Source organism: Pseudophryne corroboree, chromosome 4 (assembly GCF_028390025.1).
Source record: "Pseudophryne corroboree isolate aPseCor3 chromosome 4, aPseCor3.hap2, whole genome shotgun sequence".
In the NCBI taxonomy this organism is placed as follows: Eukaryota; Metazoa; Chordata; class Amphibia; order Anura; family Myobatrachidae; genus Pseudophryne; species Pseudophryne corroboree.
In genome coordinates, this window is record NC_086447.1 from 466,459,925 (window position 1) to 466,486,438 (window position 26,514).

The 26,514-nt window shown below is 45.0% G+C and overlaps 1 protein-coding gene across 1 annotated transcript in view; it reads right to left on the reverse strand.

The window, feature by feature from the left end:
* The window catches only part of USP45 (ubiquitin specific peptidase 45), a 478,824-nt gene that overhangs the window by 75,627 nt on the left and 376,683 nt on the right, over window positions 1-26,514 (reverse strand). Inside the window, 5 exon segments of the mRNA XM_063917030.1 lie at window positions 1,676-2,342; window positions 5,164-5,265; window positions 8,539-8,595; window positions 22,241-22,332; window positions 24,138-24,219. Of these exon segments, the coding sequence (XP_063773100.1) occupies window positions 1,676-2,342; window positions 5,164-5,265; window positions 8,539-8,595; window positions 22,241-22,332; window positions 24,138-24,219 (1,000 nt within the window).

Consider the following 26,514-nt stretch of genomic DNA (forward strand, 5'->3'; position numbering starts at 1 on the left):
TCCAGCACGCTGCTGGAGCCGGGTGGAAGCTGCCGTGAGGTCGGGAGGCTGAGTGACATCCTGCTGCAGCGCTACTCCCTGTATGCCCGCCGGCTGTCCACCCGCGGCTCGCCCCCTTCTCCTCCTCTGCGTCCCATCTAAATTCGACTTGAAAAAGTCAAATTAAGATGGGATTGAATAGGGGTTGTCGGATCCATTCCGACAAATACGTTTTGGAATAGATCCGACTTTAATTGAATAGGGTTCACTACGGCTGGCCGGCGGTCGGGCTCCCGGCGACCAGCATCCCGGCGCCGGGAGCCCGACCGCCGGCTTACCGACAGCTTGGCGAGCGCAAATGAGCCCCTTGCGGGCTCGCTGCGCTCGCCACGCTACGGGCACGGTGGCGCGCTACGCGCGCCACACTATTTTATTCTCCCTCTATGGGGGTCGTGGACCCCCACGAGGGAAAATAAGTGTCGGTATGCCGGCTGTCGGGCTCCCGGCGCCGGTATACTGAGCGCCGTGAGCCCGACCGCCGGCAAACAGAAGACCACCCAATTGAATATACCCCATAAGCTCTTCCTCCTGTTTGTTATAAATAGACTACATCAGTAAATGGCATGATGAATCATGAGCGGTATCTCTACACTGCTGGAAAGACCCTGGACTAATATAAAAAAATGATGGTCCATGTGGTACTTATCTCGGTATGGTCACAGGGGTGGAAATGGGGAGGCTGGTTTTGTGTGCAAGACTCCCGGGGGCTGCCCATGCACTCTCTCTATGTATTTCTGTTGATGAGCATGGTATTTTGTGCTGTGCACAATCTATAACATACTTGTGTAATGAAGATTGTATCAAAGGTTTGCGCTATATTACCTTTGTCATGATGTTACTCACTACTGACTTCTGTTTGTTTGACTCATAGCTGCAATTGGCCTTCATTAGTGGCTGCTCTCTCTTTGCATGAAAACCCAACAAACACTGGAACACTTGATCTTTTTTTTCTTTTAAATAGTGAGCATTGAGCAAGTAGTTAGAGCAGATGAGCCGCTCAAGGCAATAACCAACAATAGATCAATACAATACTACCAAAATAAGGTGCATATATTCTATCCATATAATAAGCAGCTGTAAAACCAGTATATTATTAAGAACGTATATGTGGACCAAACACACATAAGCCATGTTATAGCACATCGGTACAAAGCTGTGTATACCAAACCTTACTTATGTACTGTATAATACTAAGAAGATCTTACTGGCAATGGAGCAGTAAACAACATCTTGGCCATGGGGCTATATGATATACAGTTATAGCAGGTGCTATTAAGGGTGGAAGTGGAAGAAGGTGTACATTAAGGGCTCTAGCATCAGCTTCTGAAACCGGCAAAATATATCTAATGTATAGTTATTTATTCTTCAGTGCTGACATGTTAAACACAAGTAACAGGGAGCATAACATTGGCTGAATAAAACTAAGTGAGTGTTGCGTTTATTCTGCTGTAAAGAGGACTGACCCATTTCACTGACAGAAATGTATACAATGTTTTGCAGTAGAATTGTACAGTTAAAGTATGACTCTGTAGTGAAATGACTTTACCTATGATTATCATATGTATTATGTTTGTGATAGCTGTCACATAGTCCAGCACAACAGAAACATTTCTTAGTATAATAAAACACAGATTACCAGCAGGATGAGTTTTCCTCTGACACGTCATTCTGTTTTCAGTGCACTTCTCACACAGCAGTTTGTTGTTCCCCATCAGGAGCTCTACAGATGTAAACTGGTAGAGACAGGACTGGACAGAGCATTCCTTGGAGCTGGTTATGTAGCCCTGGGAGAGGGTTTGGAAAGCAGTCTGTGGTTTCTGAGGTAGCACACATTTTGTATGAGAACAAGGCTGACTGACTGTGCAGCTGACGGGCCTATCTTTACAGGATTCCAAGTCCTCTCCCACAGGATTCAGACTGAGCTTGGAAAAAGTCCCACTGAGAGAATCATGAGCAGAGTGTACACAATTGTTGTTATTAGTTGGGAGGCATTCTGCAGTGATGTGTTTCTTATGGTCGCTAAAATGTCCGCTTATCTCTATCTGGATTGATGAGTTCTCATACTCTGAAGCCTCGCTATCCGCATCTCCACTGTTCTCCACCTGGCTCTCACTGCCTCTCTCACTGCCATCTGATTGGCTGCCAGTGGTAAAAATCCTGGAAGTATTTGGTACGGGACCAAAAACAACTTTTTTTGTGGCATCCATTTCAGGTTTCTCATCGCCTTCTTGTGTTATTGCAAAATTTCTGGTAACATCAGAAGAGGGTTTTAAGTGGAGTTTCTGTCTTTCATTCAACGGATCCTAAAATAATTTAATGTGGTAGTCATATGTGCAAAATAGGCAAACAAATAATCTAACTTAATTCATAAACATACATTTCATTTAAAGTAAATAAAATCAACAAATTGATATACAAAGTATTAAAATCTTTTCTAAAATGTTTTGTAATTGAGTACATCATGTCATAATGAAATTCACATAATTCTTTAAACACAACTACTGCATACTGTACAGCATTAAACAAACAAATCAAGCAATTGTCACTTTTCATCTGTAATAAATTAGCTGATACCATGATATTAATAGGCAAAAATAAAGCCAGTTGCCAGGATGGAAAATATTGGGATACTTCTCATCAACAACAAGGATTTGACAACGTGGGTGAAAACTGAAGTTTTCTGTTAACTTTTATGTGCTGATGACACCAAAAATTCATAAAATCTCATCACATTTCTTAGATGCAAGCAAAAATATCTTCAAAAATGTTTGAAAATGATTAAACATTTATGATGTCGTTTGGAATCGAACCAGGGCCCTCATTCCGAGTTGTTCGCTCGCAAGCTGCTTTTAGCAGCTTTGCACACGCTAAGCCGCCGCCTACTGGGAGTGAATCTTAGCATAGTAGATTTGCGAACGAAAGATTAGCAGATTTGCGAATAGACAGTTCTTAGCAGTTTCTGAGTAGCTCGAGACTTACTCTGCCACTGCGATCAGTTCAGTCAGTTTCGTTCCTGGTTTGACGTCACAAACACACCAAGCGTTCACCCAGACACTCCCCCGTTTCTTCAGACACTCCCGCCTTTTTCCCAGAAACGGCAGCGTTTTTTCGCACACACCCATAAAACGGCCAGTTTCCGCCCAGAAACACCCACTTCCTGTCAATCACACTACGATCACCAGAACGAAGAAAAAAACCTTGTAATGCCGTGAGTAAATTACCTAACTAATAGCAAATTTACTTGGCGCAGTCGCACTGCGGACATTGCGCATGCGCATTAGCGACTAATCGCTCCGTTGCGAAAAAAAAATAACGAGCGATCAACTCGGAATGACCACCTAGGTACCTTCCTGTGTTATATTTATTTATAAAAATGAACACTATCTTTCCAGATTACATATGGAAAGGTAGCGAGTGCAAATTATATGTGGTGTTGAAATTCTTATTATGTAAAAACACGTAATACAGTATAGAAAACCCACTCCTCTCTGTGTTAAGTGACTGTTGGGAGGGCATTAATCAACCAAGTTTGTCTACATCTGAACCATGGGCCTAATTCAGGTTTGTTAGCAAAGCAAAAAAACACACTAAATTGCCGTACTGACTGGGAGATTTTCCCAGAGATGTGTGCTGAGCGGTCTAGCACAGACCGCTCAGCACACAGCTCTCCCTCCGCTCAGCACAGAGCGATGTGCTGAGCAAGGGCGGGGGCACGGGGGGCCGCTCATATCACCAAGTGGTGAAATGAGCGACCTGCTAGATTCACCGGCTATAGCAACGCGCGGGACCGCGCATTTCTGTTGCCGGCAACCCTACACGCGGAGCGATGGTCAGCTAATTTCTAAGCAATCTAGTCAGATTGCTTAGAAATTAGCTGAACATCGCTCCGTGCGTACCCCCCTTAAGGGCAAAACCATGTGCACTGCAGGTGTGGCAGATATAACATGTGCAGAGAGAGTTAGATTTGGGTGGGGTGTATTCAAACTGAAATCTAAATTGCAGTGTATAAATAAAGCAGTCAGTATTTATCCTGCACAGAAACAATATAACCCACCCAAACCTAACTCTCTCTGCACATGTTACATCTGCCCCCCCCCCATTCCCCGCAGTGCACATGGTTTTGCCAAATAGCGTGCTTTTTTTGTTTGATAACAAACCTGAATAACCCCCTAAGTACTTTATGTATTGCCACAAACTTGTGGACAATCTTATCGCCTTTCAAGAAAGTGGTGACTTGCAAAATATGTTGTATACATATAATTGCTAATTATTTATATTAAGACACTTATGGTACAAAACAATTGTTGGTATATCAGATATTGAGATGCATTTCTTAATGAATTACAAGTAATGATTCGCCATAATAGCTTGTTGTAGACTAAGGGGCATATTTATTACATCCATGCTGTGATCGTCAATTTGCAAATACTCCAGTACAGGCCACCAAGCAGGGATCAGGAGGTGGAGTTAGCTACTAGTTCTGAAATGCTTTGCTTTTGTAACTTGGTAAATTTCACAATTGATCAACCACCGCAGAAACCTGTGTGGGATACTTTTGTGGTGAAAATGAAGTAGCTGCATCAGATATCTCAGATACCCCCTACATACATACTGGGGATGCTTATGTTTGAAGTATTGCTCCAAAATTGGCTGTTTTGTGGGCAGATAACAGAAAATAACTTTTATAGATATGCACTAAATCTTCTGTTTGCCTGCTATGGGATTTCTCACACTTTTCCTCATCTTGCACCTTAATAAATAGACTGGGCTGTACATAATGAGCCAAGCCCTCTAAAAGCAAAACTTAAAGATAATTTCTGTGAATTTCTTACACGCATAACACCTCCAATAAACTGGCCTCAGCAGTCATAAACCTAACTTACAAGTCAAATGAAAGAGTACACCCTGTACGTGACTCTTCATGACTGTTCTCTAACAAGTCACATGGCTCTGTGTCAACTGTCCTATGACATGTCACCAGACGTAAGTCAGATTTGTGTATTGATACTACAGTATACACTTCCAATAGGAACTAATGTTAGATTGCACAAACAGCCCGCAAAGTCTATATCTCTGTGTTATAGTATGGATGCTGAAAACTGTCATTTTATAAAACATCCTTACACTGTCTTTCCTTGTGTTGTTCTTGCAGATACACACATCACCATCCCCTTCCTGGGCATGTTTTACTTTATTTCCTTTTCCAGAATTTACAGGTTTGGATACCTAGCCAGAAAAAAAAAAATCAATGTTTTGAAATAATTGTATAAAACAAAGAGGAAATTAAACCTTAACTTAAAATTGTCTAATTTATGAATTTTTTTGCAGACAGTATAATTAGTCCTGCAAAAAAAACAAACACGTAAAACAAAAGTAAATTAAATATGGTCTTTGTGTGTATGATTTATATTTTATCGCTCAGAAAGTTAGTGCAGATCGCTCCGTGTGTACACAGCCAGCGATAGCGATGCGCGTCCCCGCTAGGTCGCTATCGCTGGGAAAAATAGTCAGTGCAGGCAAGTCAATTTTGGCTATGTCGCTGCAAAAGTTAGTCAAAATCGCTAACACTTTAAGAGGCCAGCGATTTTTCCCAGCGATAGCGATGTGCAGGCGGCGGTGGTGCGGGTGGCGGCGGGTTGTGGCGGCGGCGGGTTGCGGTGGCGGTGTGGGCGACGGTGGGTTGCGGCGGCGGTGTGGGCGGCGGTGGGTTGCGGTGGCGGTGTGGGCGGCGGTGGGTTGCGGTGGCGGTGTGGGCGGCGGCGGTGCGGGCGGCGGCGGGTTGCGGCAGCGGTGCGGGCGGGGGAAATTTACCTTTCTATTGAAGAGTTTGGCAGCGGAGCGGTACCAGTTTCAAAAATGGCGCCTCAGCGTCATTTTTGAAATTCAAGATGGCCGCCGCGAGCCAATCACGGCTCGCCGCGTCATCGCCCCGCCCCCTCCCGCTGACTTATATAAGTCAGCGCGAGGCAGCGGCTGTCAGTCCGACGGCGGAGGAGGAGCGGAGAAGAGCTCCTGAAGACGCCGTGGAAGTCCTGGATGGGCGGCGGCTATGCAAAAGAGCTTAGCAGCCGCCGCCCACCAGGTGAAGATGCTGGAAGTCCTGGGAAGGCGGCGGCCATGCAAAAGAGCTTAAAGGCCGCCGCCTCCCAGGTGAAGACGTCGTGGAAGACCCCAGAAGCCCTGGGGAGGTGGCGCCCCCCCAGGTGAAGACGCCGGAAGCCCTGGGAAGGCGGCGGCCATGCAAAAGAGCTTAAAGGCCACCGCCCCCAGGTGAAGACCCAGTTTAATAAAGGATTTTTAAAAGAATGTGTTGTGTTTTGTTTTTTTTTATATTTTCTTTACAGGTGCCAGCGGGCCCTTTATGTCCGGGCATGCTGGCACTTGTGGTTCTCCAAGTGCCAACATGCTGGGGCAGGCTTGCTGGGACCTGTAGGCCTCCTGTAAAGAACAATATTACTATTGAAAGGCTATCAGCCTCCCATCCACCGGGCCACGGATGGGGGGGACAGCCTCGGGCTTCACCCCTGGCCCTTGGGTGGCTGGAGGGGGGGACTCCTTGATTTAAGGGGTCCTCACTCCTCCAGTGTACCCCGGCCAGGGGTGACTAGTTGGGGGGGTAATGGCACGGCCGCAGGGACCAATATAAAAGTGTCCCCCGGCTGTGGCATTATCTCCCTGGCTAGTGGAGCCCGGTGCTGGTTTGGAAAATACGGGGGACCCCTATGTCTTTTGTCCCCCGTATTTTTTAAACCAGGACCGGACGCAGAGCCCGGTGCTGGTTGTCTAAATATGGGGGAACCCTACTCATTTTTTCCTCTGTATTTTAACAACCAGGACTGGCTCAAAGAGCCCGAGGCTGGTTTTACATAGGAGGGGGGACCCCACGCAAATTTTTTTTTTAACTTTCAGCTATTTAAATACCAGCCACCCTGTAAAATCGTCCTATATATGACACTCATCCCCTTATTTAAATGAGATAGTCAAAATCTCCCATAGCCAAAATCTCCCATAGCCAAAATCTCTTGCATAGTTAGACAAAATCTCTGGTAAAGTTAGTCAAAATCTCCTACTGCCAGTTCAAGGGAAAAGTTAGTCAAAATCTCTCATAGCCAAAATCTCTCCGTGTGTATGCACCTTTATGCAGTTTTAAGAAGATCGACAAGCACCTCCTAAGGAGATGTCTAAGATAAGACCACAATAATTCACAAACATCTTTATTTTAAAATACAATTTATTCAACATCTAGATCTATATTTAGGTCTCAAATATGACAATGAGGACAAGCTATTTTTTTTTATAAGCAAATGCAGAGTTCTTACAGCCAGGAAACATTCAAAGGCAAGGAATGAAACATTCTATAACATATAATATGCATCACAAACAGCATAGATTCACAGTGATGGGGAACCTTTGGCACTCCAGCTGTTGTTGAACTACACATCCCAGCATGCCCTGCTTCAGTTTTAGCATGGCCAAATTGCAAACCTGTAGCAGGGCATGCTGGGGTTGTAATTGAACAACAGATGGAGTGCCAAAGATCCCCATCACTGGCATAGAAGATAGAGACACAAGACAGCAACTATCCTACAATATGGTAACATGGACAAAGAGAAATAGTCAATTGCGGGCAAAATAAACCCACCCGACAGAATCAGCACGACAATAGGCTTGCATAACGGGCAGCCTCTTCTCACACAAAAGTGTCCACTGCCCCATAGGTTAGCAAGCACTATTGAGCGAATTTGGCATGATGCGGTGCTGTTGCTGACAATTAAACCCTTCACCTGGAATTGAATTCCCCCATAAGAGGCAAGTTACTGACTACAGTTTAATAGGGAAGTGAGCAAGTCAATTATACAGTATAATGACCTGACAATAGCTACAATGGGCAACAAGTTTCACTCGGGTTCGCTATATATATTTGCCCGTTACAATGACAACATCCATGTCAATATGTTCATGGTGTAAACATTAACCACGTTGACTCGGATGTTTCGTCAATATTGTTGTCAAGGCGACATTGTTGTTCCGATGACCCTAACCCTCCTGGCCATGCTGACATTATGACAATGTCTTCATTTCCAATCTCGGCATTTTGTGGGTATCGACATCATCATCTGTTTTTGACAGTATGACTGTTGACATATTGAACGCAGACATCATGACTTTGGGGGTAATTCAGAGTTGATTGCAGCAGCAAATTTGTTAGAAGTTGGGCAAAACCATGTGCACTGCAGGTGGGGCAGATATAACATTTGCAGAGAGGTAGATTTGGGTGGGTTATTTTGTTTCTGTGCAGGGTAAATACTGGCTGCTTTATTTTTACACTGCAATTTAGATATCAGTTTGAACACAACACACCCCACACAAATCTAACGCTCTCTGCACATGTTATATCTGCCCCCCACCCCCTGCAGTGCAACATGGTTTTGCCCAACTGCTAGCAAATTTGCTGCTGCGATCAACTCTGAATTAGGCCCTTTGTACTGTTTCACTCACCCTCTCTTCTATAATAGGTAGAGAAAGGTCAATAAACGCTTCTTGAACAGAAGAAATCTGGAAGAAAAACAAGAAAAGAAACATTACCTACATTACACAGCATTTTACATTTCAGTTTTATGACTGTGTATACACAAAATACCACATGTATTAATTTAAACAATGTTACTACAATTTCTGCAGCGGGGTACACTGTATTCCACAGGGAATACATAGGGGTGTAGAGATGGATCCAGAGGCACCAACAGGCTAAAGCTTTAGACTGTCCCAGAATGCACTTCGTAGCCTCCTCTATAACCCCACCTCCAGGTACTGTGAGCTCAGTTTTGTTAACCAGTCCAATGCAGAAGCTTTAGACTGTCCCAGGATGCATTGCGGCGCCTCCTCTATAACCCCACCTACAGGCACTGTGAGCTCAGTTTTAGAGTTGGTGCCTGCATGAAGCAGGTCACTTAACAGGGGGGCTGCGCTAGGCAGCCCTGAAGAAGCTTTTTAGAAGACTTCAAGGGCTGCAGCACTTCATATGTCAGTGTGACGTACTGTGCTGCGGCTCCATCACCTCCTCAGCGGCGTCGCATACTCCCGCTGGCTCTGTTCCTGGGTACTTGCGGTGGAGGCACTCCGGTTCCTAGGCACACCATCGCAGACGCTCTCCTGGATCGCGTGGCTGCTACTAAGGGAGGAGGTAAGAGGGTCCTCCAGGCGGGACCCGCCTTTAAATCGCGTTCCGGTCGCGGTCTTAGGAGACGGACCGCGACGCTGGCGTGGACACTGTGACAGAGCAGGGACTCCACTATATCCACCAGGGCACGAAAGCACAAGTCGGATAGTAAAATATCCTGTTTAATAAGGCGCTTGACCTGTAGCCCCTCCCCCAGCTCCGGGCCCCATCTACTGCTGGTGTTTCCGCCCTGGAGCTACCTCACACTCTCCCTCACTCCCTGACTGAGACTTTGAGTGCCATCTTCTCACAGTAGCTGCGACTGGTCTCCAGGACTGCAGGGCAAGGTCTCCTTCCGTAAATCCGTCTGTACATCAGTGCTGTGATTTTACAGAAACTTAAGTATTCTACATGTAATTTTATGACAGCGTTAGTTAAGAACAAGTGTACCTTTACCAGAATATATTGTACGAGTATCCTGATATATACATCCGGTCTTGGACCGCGCATTGTTTTATATATATATATATATATATATACAGTTCCAAGTCAGTCGGCACTCACATACAAGAAACAATTGCCCCGGTGTCCATTTCAAAAGCAATCCATATCTCTCCAAAAAGAACGGCACTCAGGGACTGGTAAATATGCAAACGTTGTATTGTAGTTGAAATCTACAATACAACGTTTGCATATTTACCAGTCCCTGAGTGCCGTTCTTTTTGGAGAGATATATATATATATATATATATATATATATATTTACTAGTCCAGTGCAGTTTTATTGTCTGACTAAAATAATTACCTGCATTGTCACTGTGACTATGTGTGCCTGTATTTGCTGTGTACAGTTAATTTCCGTGTATCACAGCTATATCTATCACTGCATTCTATACCCTAAAGGACAGGGTGTATCAGGGTATCGTATATAGGGGGTAATTCCAAGTTGATCGCAGCAGCAAGTTTGTTAGCAATTGGGCAAAACCATGTGCACTGCAGGTGTGGCAGATATAATATGTGCAGAGAGTGTTAGATTTGGGTGGGTTATTTTGTTTCTGTGCAGGGTAAATACTGGCTGCTTGATTTTTACACTGCAAGTTAGATTTCAGTTTGAACACACCCCATCCAAATCTAACTCTCTCTGCAAATGTTATATCTGCCCCACCTGCAGTGAACATGGTTTTGCCCATTTGCTAACATATTTGCTGCTGCGATCAACTCAGAATTACCCCCATAGTGCTGCACAGTATTTACAATTAAGTGTATCCTACTGTGTACCCAGTCACACCATACCGCTTTTATTCTCTGTTTGTGTACTGTGCATGCTGTCACATAAATAGGGGATTTATTTGCAGGTGTTATATTTGTCTGGCTGTTTTGTACTCATACGCTCTACGGTTACATTCGCCATAATGTCTAACACAAAGGGTGGGAAATCTGCGGACGCTCCTGCCTCATGCAGCATATGCGCCAAGGATTTGCCTGAGGGGGAAGTTTTGAATGATGGTCTAGGTAATATGTGCCATACATCTCCCAGTCAGCCCGCAGCTCCTGCAGCCAATCAGGAGCCACCTTGGGCGGCTTTCTCAGCTATGTTTAATACGCTTGTGACACGCCTTGCGCCCCCTATAGGACCTCCTGTGCCATTGCAGCCTCATATTGTCCCTGTGGTAAATCCGCCTTGGGCGGATACTTTGTCTACCCAGTTACAGCAATTAAATCAATCTTTGGTTAGACAGAAACCTCCCCCATGTCCCTTTGGTGTCAAGGGGTCATCTAAGCGGGCCGCTTCCTCCTCACAATCCACTAATATCTGAGATGATTTGTCTGATGAGAATGGGGAATATACTGACCCGTCAGACACGGATACAGCTGCTTCTGACGAGGAATCTACAACTCAGGTTGATGTCCCTGATCTAGTGGAGGCTATTAAGCTAATTCTACAAATTGATGATGATGTAGATCCCACTACAGGATCTAAGAAACCTGATAAGTTAAAACGTCAGAAGGTAGCTAAAGTAGTCTTACCGCATTCTAACCATTTAGTAGACATACATCAGGAACCCTGGTCTTCTCCAGGAAAGAAATTCTCCCTGTCTAAAAAGATGCTAGCTCGTTATCCTCTCCCTGCTGAGTTGTGTAACAAGTGGGAAAATTCACCACCGGTGGATTCCCATGTCACCCGTCTTGTGGTATCATCTACTCTGCTTGTCACCACTGTCACCTCACTGAAGGAACCAACACATAAGAGTGTGGAGGGATGCCTGAAGTCTGTTTACTCCCTTACAGGTGCTGTACATAGACCCACTATAGCAGCCTCCTGGGCTGCAAAAGGAATTGTAGCATGGGTTCAGGCAATAGAGGAAGAGCTGCCTCAGGATATATCTGACACTGCCAGACAATACCTGTCTCATATTACCGCTGCCTCCCACTACATTCAGGAGGCGTCCTCTGAGGCAGGTGTAATGTCGACTACGTCCATCCTGGCTCGCCGAATTCTGTGGTTGAGGTCATGGAAGGTGGACCTGGACTCCAAAAAGACCTTGGAGGTACTCCCTTTTAAGGGAGACATCCTGTTTGGGGAACATCTGAACAAGATTGTGACTGACTTAGCGGCTGCTAAGACTGCATTTCTCCCGAATACTAATCCTTCTGCACAGAAGACAAAGAGTACCACTTTTTATTCCTTTCAACCTCAAGGGAAAGCATATACTTACTGCCATATCGCATCAGCAATATCTGCGGTTTGCTATTGGCAACCTTCACTATCAGTTCCAGGCTCTGCCGTTTGGACTGGCCACGGCCCCTCGGATCTTCACCAAGGTTATGGCCGTGATGGTGGCTCATCTATGTTGTCAGGGAATCAGGATCCTGCCGTTATCTGGATGACTTGTTGATCCTGGCAAACTCCCAAGATGTCCTCCTCAGTCATTTGCAACTGACAGTACGCTTCTTACAAGCCCACGGGTGGCTATTCAACTGGAAGAAGTCCTCGCTGGTCCCTGCTCGGACCATGGTGCACCTGGGGGCACTGCTGGACACACACAGCCAAAGACTGTTTCTGTCTCCAGAGAAAGTCCTGAAACTTCAGGACAGGATCAGGTACTTCCTCTCTTGCCCAAGAGTGTCGAAACACTTGGCGTTGCAAGTACAAGGCCTCATGGTGTCGGCGTTTGACATGGTAGAGTACGCTCAATTTCATTCCCGACCTCTGCAGAGGTTAATCCTTTCCAAGTGGGACGGCCTGCCTCATCGGATCAGGTCTGAAATGATCTCCTTGACTCCGGAGGTTTGTCTGTCACTGAGCTGGTGGCTACAGGACCAACAGTTGAGCAGGGGCTGTACCTTCTGGATCCCCTACTGGATCCTACTGACTACAGACGCCAGTCTGCTGGGTTGGGGCGCCATGCTACAGCAACACTCTCTCCAGGGTCGGTGGACCAAGGAGGAATCTTTCCTCCCGATAAACATTCTGGAATTGCGGGCAGTGTTCAATGCTTTGACTCTTGCCCTGCCTCTGCTACAGAACAGGCCTGTTCAAGTACAATCAGACAACGCCACCATGGTGGCATACATAAATCATCTAGGCGGCACTCGAAGTCGCATGGCATTGATGGAAGTGTCAAAAATACTTTGTTGGGCGGAACGCCATCTGCCAGCAATATCGGCAGTGTTCATTCCGGGAGTCCTCAACTGGGAAGCGGATTTCCTCAGTCGTCAGGACGTGCACGCCGGAGAGTGGAGTCTTCATCAGGAAGTCTTTCAACTCATAGTGGACAAGTGGGGTCTACCAAATGTAGACCTGATGGCATCTCGACACAATTTCAAAATTCCGGTCTTCAGATCAAAAACAAGGAATCCTCAAGAAGCGTTCGTGGATGCACTGACAATTCCATGGAACTTTCGGCTGCCCTACGTGTTCCCTCCAGTGTACTACGGTAGTTCAAGCAAGAAGGAGCAATACTATTTCTAGTCACTACAGCATGGCCCAGACGACATTGGTTCTCAGACCTGCAGGGTCCATCGATAGAGTGTCCTCTTCTACTTCCTCAACGCCCAGACCTCCTCGTTCAGGGCCCTTGTGTCTACCCTTGCCTGGCCAGGCTGGCTCTGACAGCGTGGCTCATGAAGCTTCACTCCTGAGGGCCAAAGGATTATCCGAGGCGTTTATCCAAACTATGCTGAAGGCCCGCAAACCGGCTTCTGTGCAGATTTATTATAGGGTCTGGAATTCTTACTTCATCTGGTGTGCTGCTAAGAATTACGATGCTTACAAGTTTGGTACTTCCAGACTTCTGGCTTTTTTGCAACAAGGCCTGGATTTAGGACTTCGTCTGACCTCCCTCAAGGTTCACATATCTGCCTTGTCGGTGTGGTTTCAGAGAAAAATTGCATCTATACCTGACGTTCATACATTCACTCAGGGCGTACTGCGGATTCAGCCTCCCTATGTCCCTCCTGTGGCTCCATGGGATTTGTCTGTTGTCTTGAATGCCCTGCAAGAGTCTCCATTTGAACCTCTTGAGTCAGTGGACCTTAAATGGCTCACAGCCAAGGTCCTGTTTCTGCTGGCTATTGCCTTTGCTAGAAGGGTGTCGGACTTAGGCGTATTGTCCTGTTGTCCACCCTTTTTAATATTTCATTGTGACCGAGTAGTTCTTAGAACTCGCCCTGGTTATTTACCTAAGGTGGTGTCATCTTTTCACCTTAATCAAGAGATTGTGGTTCCAGCCTTCATCTCTTCTGAATTGTCCTCCAAAGAACAATCTTTGGATGTGGTACAGGTCTCCGTATATATGTGGAGAGGACTGCCTCTATCAGGAGGTCAGATACCCTCTTTGTACTGTTTGGTTTTCACAAACATGGCAGGCCTGCGAATAAGCAAACCATGGCCAGATGGATTAGAATGGTGATTGCACAAGCTTATGCGCAGGCTGGAATCCCAGCTCCTGCTGCTATTACAGCCCATTCTACTCGGTCTGTTGGATGCTCTTGGGCTGTACGTCGTGGTGCGTCCGCTGAACAATTTTGACGGCGGCTACGTGGTCCTCAGTGAACACGTTTATTAGGTTCTATGCCTTTGATACTTCCGCCTGCCAGGATGCTTCCTTTGGACGCTGGGTTCTCATACCCGCTAAGGTGCGTCCCCTCTCTTGAGAAACTACTTTAGGACATCCCCGATGTATTCCCTGTGGAACACAGTGTACCCCGCTGCAGAAAAGGAGATTTATGGTAGACTTACCATAGTTAAATCTCTTTCTGCGAGGTACACTGGGTTCCACAGGGCACCCACCCTGACACACTTATCTTCTTTTGCTTTGTATGGCATTAGGCGCTAGTCCCTTCTCCTATTGTGAGAACGTGGTTCTATGTGACTGACATCTGCCTTCTCTTTTACCTGCTTCTGCATTGGACTGGTTAACAAAACTGAGCTCACAGTGCCTGGAGGTTGGGTTATAGAGGAGGCCCCACAATGCATCCTGGGACAGTCTAAAGCTTTAGCTTGTTGGTGCCTCTGGATCAAGATCCATCTCTACACCCCGATTTATTCCCTGTGGAACCCAGTATACCTCGCAGAAAGAGATTTAACTATGGTAAGTCTACCATAAATCTCCTTTTCTTCAAAACACGCAATATTAAAGCATATTTTCCAGAGCACAATGGTGATGCATTGTAAATGGAAAGCGGACATTTTGCTACAGAACACCGAAACAAAGCAACCAATAACAATGCCAATATTTTTCTGCAAATCTACGCATCAAGACCTTTAATTTGGTATATTGCTCAGACAATGGCATCATAGAAATATGATAAAAGTCATCCTACTGCTATTAAAATACAAATGATGGGACCTACAAAGTCTTACACATACAGATACAGGTTGAGTCTCCCTTATCCAAAATGCTTGGGACCAGAGGTATTTTGGATATGGGATTTTTCCGTATTTTGGAATAATTGCATACCATAATGAGATATCATGGTGATGGGACCTAAATCTAAGCACAGAATGTATTTATGTTACATATACACCTTATACACACAGCCTGAAGGTCATTTTAGCCAATATTTTTTATAACTTTGTGCATTAAACAAAGTGTGTCTACATTCACACAATTCATTTATGTTTCATATACACCTTATATACACAGCCTGAAGGTCATTTAATACAATATTTTAATAACTTTGTGTATTAAACAAAGTTTGTGTACATTGAGCCATCAGAAAACAAAGGTTTCACTATCTCAGTCTCACTCAAAAAAGTCCGTATTTCGGAATATTCCGTATTTCGGAATATTTGGATATGGGATACTCAACCTGTATACATTTACTTTTTAAAAAGCTGTGCATTTACTATTTTCATTTAAACTGTTTAAGTAGGTGTGACACAATGTAAGCAACAAAAGATTCACTTTTTTTTTTAAATTCATGCAGTAATATAACCAGTTTGCTGCATTATTGTCTGCAAATGTTAAATTAAAAAAGAGAGCCACATTTTGTGTAAAGCATGAGTGTACTACTGTAAGCATGTGCAATTTAAAAATCTAACAGTTACAGCACTGAACAGTTATAGCTTTAAGTGTACCTGCACCTTAACAACGTGGGTGGGGGTGGCTACTATATCTTATAGCTGAGCTAATCATGACAGTCAAGCTATCGCTTTCCATTTACTAGGGAAAGTGCCATAGTAAAACAGTATTTTGTCAGGGCTCGTAAATATTAATTGGGCAATGCCTCCATGATGTAACTGAATTGATAGCTCATTGTGGTTCAGTTCACAAAATGGATGCAACCATTAAATGTAGGTGAAAGACATGCTTTAGCTATAACAGGGACATTTGCTGGCCTCAACTTTCTCCTACATGTCCTTGCAAATGAAAGAGATTGAAGGGGATTTAGAGTAGAACCGTTCAGATCATCTAACATTAGTCACACTGTGTATATGCGCAACTTGCACCAGTATTGTGAGCTGCACGCACGTATCTGAGGTTTGTGGCACCTTGCGCTTGGGAGAGACAGAGCCATTACACATGCAAGTGTGGCACAGTCAGGAAGTCAATGCAAATAAAAATAAGAATTTACTTACCGATAATTCTATTTCTCATAGTCCGTAGTGGATGCTGGTACTCCGTAAGGACCATGGGGAATAGCGGCTCCGCAGGAGACTGGGCACAAAAGTAAAAGCTTGAACTAGCTGGTGTGCACTGGCTCCTCCCCCTATGACCCTCCTCCAAGCCTCAGTTAGGATACTGTGCCCGGACGAGCGTACATAATAAGGAAGGATATTGAATCCCGGGTAAGACTCATACCAGCCACACCAATCACACCGTACAACCTGTGATCTGAACCCAGTTAACAGTATGATAAACGAAGGAGCCTCTGAAAAGATGGCTCACAACAATAATAACCCGAATTTTGTAACAATAACTATATACAAGTATTGCAGACAATCCGCACTTGGGATGGGCGCCCAGCATCCACTACGGACTATGAGAAATAGAATTATCGGTAAGTAAATTCTTATTTTCTCTAACGTCCTAAGTGGATGCTGGGACTCCGTAAGGACCATGGGGATTATACCAAAGCTCCCAAACGGGCGGGAGAGTGCGGATGACTCTGCAGCACCGAATGAGAGAACTCCAGGTCCTCCTCAGCCAGGGTATCAAATTTGTAGAATTTAGCAAACGTGTTTGCCCCTGACCAAGTAGCTGCTCGGCAAAGTTGTAAAGCCGAGACCCCTCGGGCAGCCGCCCAAGATGAGCCCACCTTCCTTGTGGAATGGGCTTTTACAGATTTTGGCTGTGGCAGGCCTGCCACAGAATGCGCAAGCTGAATTGTACTACAAATCCAACGAGCAATCGTCTGCTTAGAAGCAGGAGCACCCAGCTTGTTGGGTGCATACAGGATAAACAGCGAGTCAGATTTCCTGACTCCAGCCGTCCTGGAAATATATATTTTGAGGGCCCTGACTACGTCCAGTAACTTGGAGTCCTCCAAGTCCCTAGTAGCCGCAGGCACCACAATAGGCTGGTTCACGTGAAACGCTGAAACCACCTTTGGGAGAAATTGAGGACGAGTCCTCAATTCTGCCCTATCCGTGTGAAAAATCAGGTAATCAGGTAAGGGCTTTTATAAGATAAAGCCGCCAATTCTGAGACACGCCTGGCTGAAGCCAGGGCTAACAGCATTACCACCTTCCATGTGAGATATTTTAATTCCACAGTGGTGAGTGGTTCAAACCAATGTGATTTTAGGAACCCCAAAACCACATTGAGATCCCAAGGTGCCACCGGGGGCACAAAAGGAGGCTGTATATGCAGTACCCCTTTGACAAACGTCTGGACTTAAGGCACTGAAGCCAGTTCTTTTTGGAAGAAAATCGACAGGGCCGAAATTTGAACCTTAATGGACCCTAATTTTAGGCCGATAGACAGTCCTGTTTGCAGGAAATGTAGGAAGCGACCCAGTTGAAATTCCTCTGTAGGGGCCTCTTTGGCCTCACACCACGCAACATATTTTCGCCAAATGCGGTGATAATGTTTTGCGGTTACATCCTTCCTGGCCTTTATCAGGGTAGGGATGACTTCTTCTGGAATGCCTTTTTCCTTCAGGATCCGGCGTTCAACCGCCATGCCGTCAAACGCAGCCGCGGTAAGTCTTGGAACAGACAAGGTCCCTGCTGGAGCAGGTCCTTTCTTAGAGGTAGAGGCCACGGGTCCTCCGTGAGCATCTCTTGAAGTTCCGGGTACCAAGTCCTTCTTGGCCAATCCGGAACCACGAGTATAGTTCTTACTCCTCTCCTTTTTATGATTCTCAGTACTTTTGGTATGAGAGGCAGAGGAGGGAACACATACACTGACTGGTACACCCATGGTGTTACCAGAGCGTCCACCGCTATTGCCTGAGGGTCCCTTGACCTGGCGCAATATCTGTCTAGTTTTTTGTTGAGACGGGACGCCATCATGTCCACCTTTGGTTTTTCCCAACGGTTTACCATCTCTTGGAAGACTTCTGGATGAAGTCCCCACTCCCCCGGGTGAAGGTCGTGTCTGCTGAGGAAGTCCGCTTCCCAGTTGTCCACTCCCGGAATGAACACTGCTGACAGTGCTATCACATGATTCTCCGCCCAGCGAAGAATCCTTGCAGCTTCTGCCATCGCCCTCCTGCTTCTCGTGCCGCCCTGTCTGTTTACGTGGGCGACTGACGTGATGTTGTCCGATTGGATCAATACCGCCTGACCCTGAAGCAGGGGTTTTGCTTGACTTAGGGCATTGTAAATGGCCCTTAGTTCCAGAACGTTTATATGAAGAGATGTTTCCATGCTTGACCACAAGCCTTGGAAATTTTGTCCCTGTGTGACTGCTCCCCAGCCTCTCAGGCTGGCATCTGTGGTCACCAGGATCCAATCCTGAATGCCGAATCTGCGGCCCTCTAGTAGATGAGCACTCTGCAGCCACCACAGAAGAGACACCCTTGTCCTTGGCGACAGGGTTATCCGCTGATGCATCTGAAGATGCGATCCGGACCATTTGTCCGGAAGATCCCACTGAAACGTTCTTGCATGGAATCTTCCAAATGGAATCGCTTCGTAAGAAGCCACCATTTTTCCCAGGACCCTCGTGCACTGATGCACTGACACCTGGCCTGGTTTTAGGAGATTCCTGACTAGCTCGGATAACTCCCTGGCCTTCTCCTCTGGGAGAAACACCTTTTTCTGGACTGTGTCCAGAATCATTCCTAGGAACAGGAGACGTGTCGTCGGAATCAGCTGCGATTTTGGAATATTTAGGATCCACCCGTGCTGACGTAACACTAACTGAGATAGTGCTACTCCGACTTCTAACTGTTCCCTGGACCTTGCCCTTATCAGGAGATCGTCCAAGTAAGGGATAATTAAAACGCCTTTTCTTCGAAGAAGAATCATCATTTCGGCCATTACCTTGGTAAAGACCCGAGGTGCCGTGGACAACCCAAACGGCAGCGTCTGAAACTGATAATGACAGTTTTGTACTACAAACCTGAGGTACCCTTGGTGAGAAGGGTAAATTGGGACGTGGAGATAAGCATCTTTGATGTCCAGAGACACCATATAGTCCCCTTCTTCCAGGTTTGCTATCACTGCTCTGAGTGACTCCATCTTGAATTTGAACCTCTTTATGTAAGTGTTCAAGGATTTTAGATTTAAAATTGGTCTCACCGAGCCGTCCGGCTTCGGTACCACAAACAGCGTGGAATAATACCCCTTTCCCTGTTGTAGGAGAGGTACCTTGATTATCACCTGCTGGGAATACAGCTTGTGAATGGCTTCCAAAACTGCCTCCCTGTCGGAGGGAGACTTTGGTAGAGCAGACTTCAGGAACCGGCGAGGGGGAGACGTCTCGAATTCCAGTTTGTACCCCTGTGATACTACCTGCAGAATCCAGGGGTCCACTTGCGAGTGAGCCCACTGCGCGTTGAAATTTTTTGAGACGGGCCCCCACCGTGTCCGAGTCCGCTTGTAAAGCCCCAGCGTCATGCTGAAGACTTGGCAGAAGCAGAGGAGGGCTTCTGCTCCTGGGAAGAGGCTGCCTGGTGCAGTCTTTTTCCTCTTCCTCTGCCCCGGGGCAGAAATGAGTGGCCTTTTGCCCGCCTGTACTTATGGGAACGAAAGGACTGAGTTTGAAAAGACGGTGTCTTTTTCTACTGAGAGGTGACCTGGGGTAAAAAGGTGGACTTTCCGGCCGTTGCCGTGGCCACCAGGTCCGATAGACCAGCCCCAAATAACTCCTCTCCTTTAAACGGCAATACTTCCATATGTCGTTTGGAATCCGCATCCCCTGACCACTGTCGCGTCCATAACGCTCTTCTGGCCGAAATGGACATAGCACTCACTCTTGATGCCAGGGTGCAAATATCCCTCTGTGCATCACGCATATATAGTAATGCATCCTTCAAATGCTCTATAGTCAGTAATATACTGTCCCTATCCAGGGTATCAATATTTTCAGTCAGGGAATCCGACCACGCCACTCCAGCACTGCACATCCAGGCTGATGCGATTGCTGGTCGCAGTATAACACCAGTATGTGTGTATATACCCTTCAGGATATTTTCCAGCCTTCTATCCGCTGGTTCTTTGAGGGTGGCCGTATCAGGAGACGGTAACGCTACTTGTTTAGATAAACGTGTGAGCGCTTTATCTACTTTAGGGGGTGTTTCCCAACGCGCCCTAACCTCTGGCGGGAAAGGGTATAGTGCCAATAATTTATTAGAAATTAGCACTTTTTTATCGGGGGAAACCCACGCTTTATCACACACCTCATTTAATTCATCTGACTCAGGAAAAGCTACTGGTAGTTTTTTCACTCCCCACATAATACCCTTCTTTGTGGTACTTGTAGTGTCAGAAATGTTCAATGCCTCCTTCATTGCCGTGATCATGTAACGTGTGGCCCTACTGGACATTACGTTTGTCTCCTCACCGTCGACACTGGACTCAGTATCCGTGTCTGGGTCTGTGTCGACCCACTGAGGTAACGGGCGTTTTATCGCCCCTGACGGTGTCTGAGACGCCTGGACAGGCACTAATTGATTTGTCGGCTGTCTCATGTCGTCAACATTTTTTTGTAAAGTGCTGACATTGTCACGTAGTTCTTTAAATACAACCATCCAGTCAGGTGTCGACTCCCTAGGGGGTGACATCACTAATACAGGCAATTGCTCTGCTTCCACATCATTTTCCTCCTCATACATGTCGACACAATCGTACCGACACCCAGCACACACACAGGGAATGCTCTGATAGAGGACAGGACCCCACTAGCCCTTTGGGGAGACAGAGGGAGAGTTTGCCAGCACACACCAGAGCGCTATATATATATATAGGGATAACCTTATATAAGTGTTACTCCCTTTTATAGCTGCTGTTTATAATTTAGCTGCCAATAGTGCCCCCCCTCTCTCGTTTTTACCCTGATCTGTAGGGACTGCAGGGGAGAGTCAGGGAGCCGTCCTTCCAGCGGAACTGTGAGGGAAAATGGCGCTTGTGTGCTGAGGAGATAGGCTCCGCCCCTTCACGACGGCCTTATCGCCCGCTTTTTTCTGGAAAACTGGCAGGGGTTAAATACATCCATATAGCCCAGGAGCTATATGTGATGTATTTCTTTTGCCATCCTAAGGTATTTTTGTTTTTATTGCGTCTCAGGGCGCTCCCCCCCAGCGCCCTGCACCCTCAGTGACCGGAGTGTGAAGTGTGCTGAGAGCAATGGCGCACAGCTGCAGTGCTGTGCGCTACCTTAGTTGAAGACAGGAACGTCTTCTGCCGCCGATTTCACCGGACCTCTTCGTTCTTCTGGCTCTGTAAGGGGGCCGGCGGCGCGGCCCCGGGACCCATCCAGGCTGAACCTGTGATCGTCCCTCTGGAGCTAATGTCCAGTAGCCTAAGAAACCCAATCCACTCTGCACGCAGGTGAGTTCGTTTCTTCTCCCCTTAGTCCCACGATGCAGTGAGCCTGTTGCCAGCAGGACTCACTGAAAATAAAAAACCTAAAATAAACTTTTACTCTAAGCAGCTCAGGAGAGCCACCTAGCATGCACCCTTCTCGTTCGGGCACAAAAATCTAACTGAGGCTTGGAGGAGGGTCATAGGGGGAGGAGCCAGTGCACACCAGCTAGTTCAAGCTTTTACTTTTGTGCCCAGTCTCCTGCGGAGCCGCTATTCCCCATGGTCCTTACGGAGTCCCAGCATCCACTTAGGACGTTAGAGAAACATACAGTACCTCAGTTATATGAACTTGGCATACAGTGTATTCTTTAATTGCAATTCCTTACCAAGATGGGTGTACTATCCTGGCATATGATCACAGCTTCTGTACATAATTTTATATGCTACATTTAAGGTTGAAAGTAATTCCAAATATGTACCAGGAAAGAAGAAGCATATCCGTGGATACAGAAACAGATATGTTTTACATAAGTCCTCTCATACCAATTACACCAGACACTTCCATGTTTTACACTGCAAAGTGGCCATTTTGCATTTAGACACTAATAAACTATACTTACATTTTCACATTCTTCACACATGACCGTGCTGGTTAATTCACCAATGAATATTCTGTCAATTAAATTTGCCTTTTTGCCTTCTCTTCCATAAGCTGGACGCATAGAATAGAATAGAATTATATTTAATAACATCAAAATTCTTGTAATACTGCATTTGTTTAAAAAATTTAAAAATGCTTTAGTAACACAGCATTGCTTATGTAGGAATTGCTTTAAAACTTAAATCATGGATCTGTATTCAATCAACATTGCAAATTACAAATATATGGAGCAGAGACCATCTACTGTGTAATGCAGACTGCGGGCCAAATGTAACAGAGTGAGAGTTTCAAAAAGTGAGAGATTTGGTAAGGTTTTGCAGTTTTTTTTTTAAGTGGCAATCATTTACACATCAAGATCAACCTGGTTTTGCAGTGTAAATGATTGCCACTTTTAAAAAAAAAAACCCTGTAAAACCTTACCAAATCTCTCACTTTCTGAAACTCTCACTCTATTACATTAGGCCCTGCATGTTCAAGAAACTCCTATGCCCAAATGTAATGTCCCGTGGCATGCAGCAAGTGAGGTTTCTATGATTTTGCAGCTAACTTTTAAGCAGTGGTTTAAAAAAAAAAAAAAAAAAGACAAAACAAGGCTGGTATTGCCTTTAAAAAAGATTTCCGCTTTAAAATTTAGTGGCTAATTCGGCAAACTTTTGCCACATCTTGTAGGCTATTACATTTGGGCCCTAACATTCTTGAAACAGAATAAAAGATTTATTTGTCCAAATTATATTCTATTACTAGCAAGAGGAATTTGTGTGCATTAACAAGACACACCACAAGATGGCACTAGACAATCATCTATGAAAACACACGTTTATTGAAACCGAAACATCTAATTTGAAACTTTCAGGTGATAAAATTACCATATATCAAAGACCCATTTTATGGTTAAATTGAATTAGGGGACTGCTGCAAAATGAACATTTAAGAAGTTTCAACTGTAAAAATAGGTCAACTACATCTGAAGGTGTGTACACACGGTGAGATTCTGTCTATCTTCGATTTTGGCCTTGTGATTTCCCCTGAACTCCTCAGAGCCCTGAATCACCAATTTTTACTATCTTTACTTGAGATTTTGACTGTGAGATTTTGGTTAAAGTGCCAATTTTGACTATACTATGTACTAGATAGTATACTACATAGTCAAGCTTGACTTGCCTGCACAGTCTATCTTTCCTTGAGATACCGACCCTGTGGGAGTGCGCATCGGTTTCTCATCTGTATCGCAAGCTGGCTAGCACCTCGTGATTTGCACTAACTTTCCTTGCGATTTTGACTATATAGTCAAAATCGCAAGGCTAAATCTCATCTGCACCATAACAAATAATGTCTCAATACATTTATAAGGGTCAACTGAACTATCTGCGAGGGGGATAGAACTGCCATTGTAACAGCATGGAAACGCCACCAATGGCCCCGACACTAGGCCCCCTCGTGGCCCGATCTTGCTCCAGACTTGTGAGGTTTTTTTTGTACGCAGTCCTATGGGACTACGAACAGAAAACTGCGAGTCCAGCGGTACCGTAAGTGCGGCATGTAAAGGCAATTACTCGCAGATGTGAGTAAATTGTGTCTAACTGAATAGACACATAAAGTAATAAACATATGCCAAGTAACAGGTCTCAATTCAATTAGACGCGATAGACTTCTGTCCACAAATGTGGCTTACAGTACCGCTGGACTCGCAGATTTTTGTTTGCAGCCCCATAGGTATTTTTATTTATTACTTTTTACCATAAATTCCTAAGGCATTCTGGATCTACATAATTTTTCAATGTCGCCACTATATCAAGCAAATTTCATTATATCAGTTTGTAGGAACATAAAATACAATTTATAAAGAATAAAAGTACCTTTGACTTTCCTCTTTGTTTCCTCATCTGCAGTTTTAGTGGTTGGGTTATTGAATGCTTTTAAAATGCCAGACTGAATGCGCTGCAATATAACAAAAAGAGAAGCGATTGATCCTAACTAACTATGGATAATATAACAAGATACAATGATCTAGAATAATCATCATAAATGCAAACTCATTTTCTAATAAACAACTGCCATTATTATACTAACTGCATTGTATCTTATTACAATAAATTCTGACTAGTCTGTAAAGCTGGATTTCTACCAGAGCAAAGTTCAATATGTGTATATTATTACTGCAGCTTTACATAAAGTGAAAACAAAAGGAAAACCACAGTGGAGTAGTTAAATTCACATTAATATGGGTTTTGTCAACGATATGACAGTCTCCACTATATAAAGATTAGAGGTCAAAAGCGAATGCACAACAGGCTGGATTGTAACCTACTTAAGTCCACTGGGAGAAATGAGAAATTAGGCATAAAAAAACACAATGTTGGTAGCAAGTCCATAAAAACATTTTTGTTTTTCAATATTATAATTTTATTGTGTATGCAAAAAGTGGGCTCCAAAAAAGGAAATGGGAAGGAACAGAAAGGTAGTGTGTAGAGAAAGGGCAAAACAAGACATTGCCATGTACCAAGCATAGGGTGTAGTACAGTATGCCGGCGGCCGGGCTCCCGGCGACCAGCCTACCGGCGCCGGAAGCCCGACCGCCGGCATACCAACAGCATGGCGAGCGCAAATGAGCCCCTTGCGGGCACGTTGGCGCGCTACACGCACCACGCTATCTATTCATCCTCCAGGGGGGTAGTGGACCTCCACGAGGGAGAAAAAGTGTCGGTATGCTGGCTGTCGGGATTCTGGCGCCGGTATACTGTGCGCCGGGATCCCGACAGCCGGCAACCTGAAGACCACCCCCAAGCATACAATAAAAAATAAGGAACAGAGACATATAATAAAGACAGAAACAAAGCATACGCACATACAGTAGAAAACAGCATTAATATATAACAGTCACAGATTGTGCTCATCATCAGGAGTTTCATTCAGAAAGAGGTGGAGGAGGCATGTTGCAGTTGGATGCCCTCTGACATACAGGTGATACGGGTACAACTTCAAAATAGGGGAGGATCAGACCTCCAGGTTTTCTATTTCAAAGGGGTAATGAGTTTTTGAAAGAAAACAAAAACAAAAATTAACAATAAGATGGGGTGACGGATATTTCCAATTCTGGGCAATAGTGGACCTGATTGATATAAAAATATGCCAAAAGGATATAGAGATCTGGTTTGGGAACTGTGAGAGGATATTAATGAAATATGGACAGCTCAGGGTCAGTGTTAAGTTTGTAAATTAACATTTTGACAAAAAATATTCGACTGCAGTTTATTTCAGGGCTAACATTATACTACAATGAAAACGGATATCCACTGACTAAATCTTAACTAAAACAAAGCAAGCCCCCCCAACCCACTAAAAATCCCAAACAAACAAAAAAAAGAAGTGGCTAAGAGTAAAACTAAATTTAAAATCCTTGTCAAAACACTGGAAGTAGGGTTTTACATTTTTAAAGAACCATTACGTGTTCTACATATTTGCAGAAAATAAATATGATCTGCTGTGAAGGAAATACAGTAGGATTGTGCAGTGCCGTAACTAGACAGTTTTGCGCTGTGTGCAAGAAACAGCATTGGCGCTTTTTACACAGTACGGCAGGTAGAGTCTCCCTTTTACACATTTGGCAGCAGAGTCCACCTTTTTACACATTATGGCACACAGAGTCCCGCTTTTTACAAGTTAAGCAGGCAGAGTCCCCTTTTCACACATTACAGCAACAGAGTTCCCCTTTTTTACACATTAGAGCAACAGAGCCCCCCTTTTTTAAACATTACAGCAGGCATACCTTTTATTACACATTACGGCAGGCAGTACCCCTTTTTTACACATTACGATAGGCAGTCCGCCTTTTTTACACATTACGGCAGGGAGTCCCCCTTTTTTACACATTACGGCATGCAGAATTCCCCTTTTGTACACATTACGGCAGCAGAGTCCCCTATTTACACATTACAGCAACAGAGTTCCCTTTTTTTACACATTAGAGCAACAGAGCCCCCCCCCATTACGGTAGGCATACCTTTTTCTACACATTACGGCAGGCACTCCCCCTTTTTTACACATTACGACAAGCAGTCCTCTTTTTTTACACATTAAGTCAGAAAGTCCCCCTATTTTACACATTACTGCAGGCAGTCCCCCTTTTTTACACATTATGATGGGGAGAGAGAGAGTTATACTCACCACCTGTGACGAGCCGGCATGCAACTCCTCTTCCTGCCCGCAGGGCATTGTGGGTGGGCTGGGTGCGGG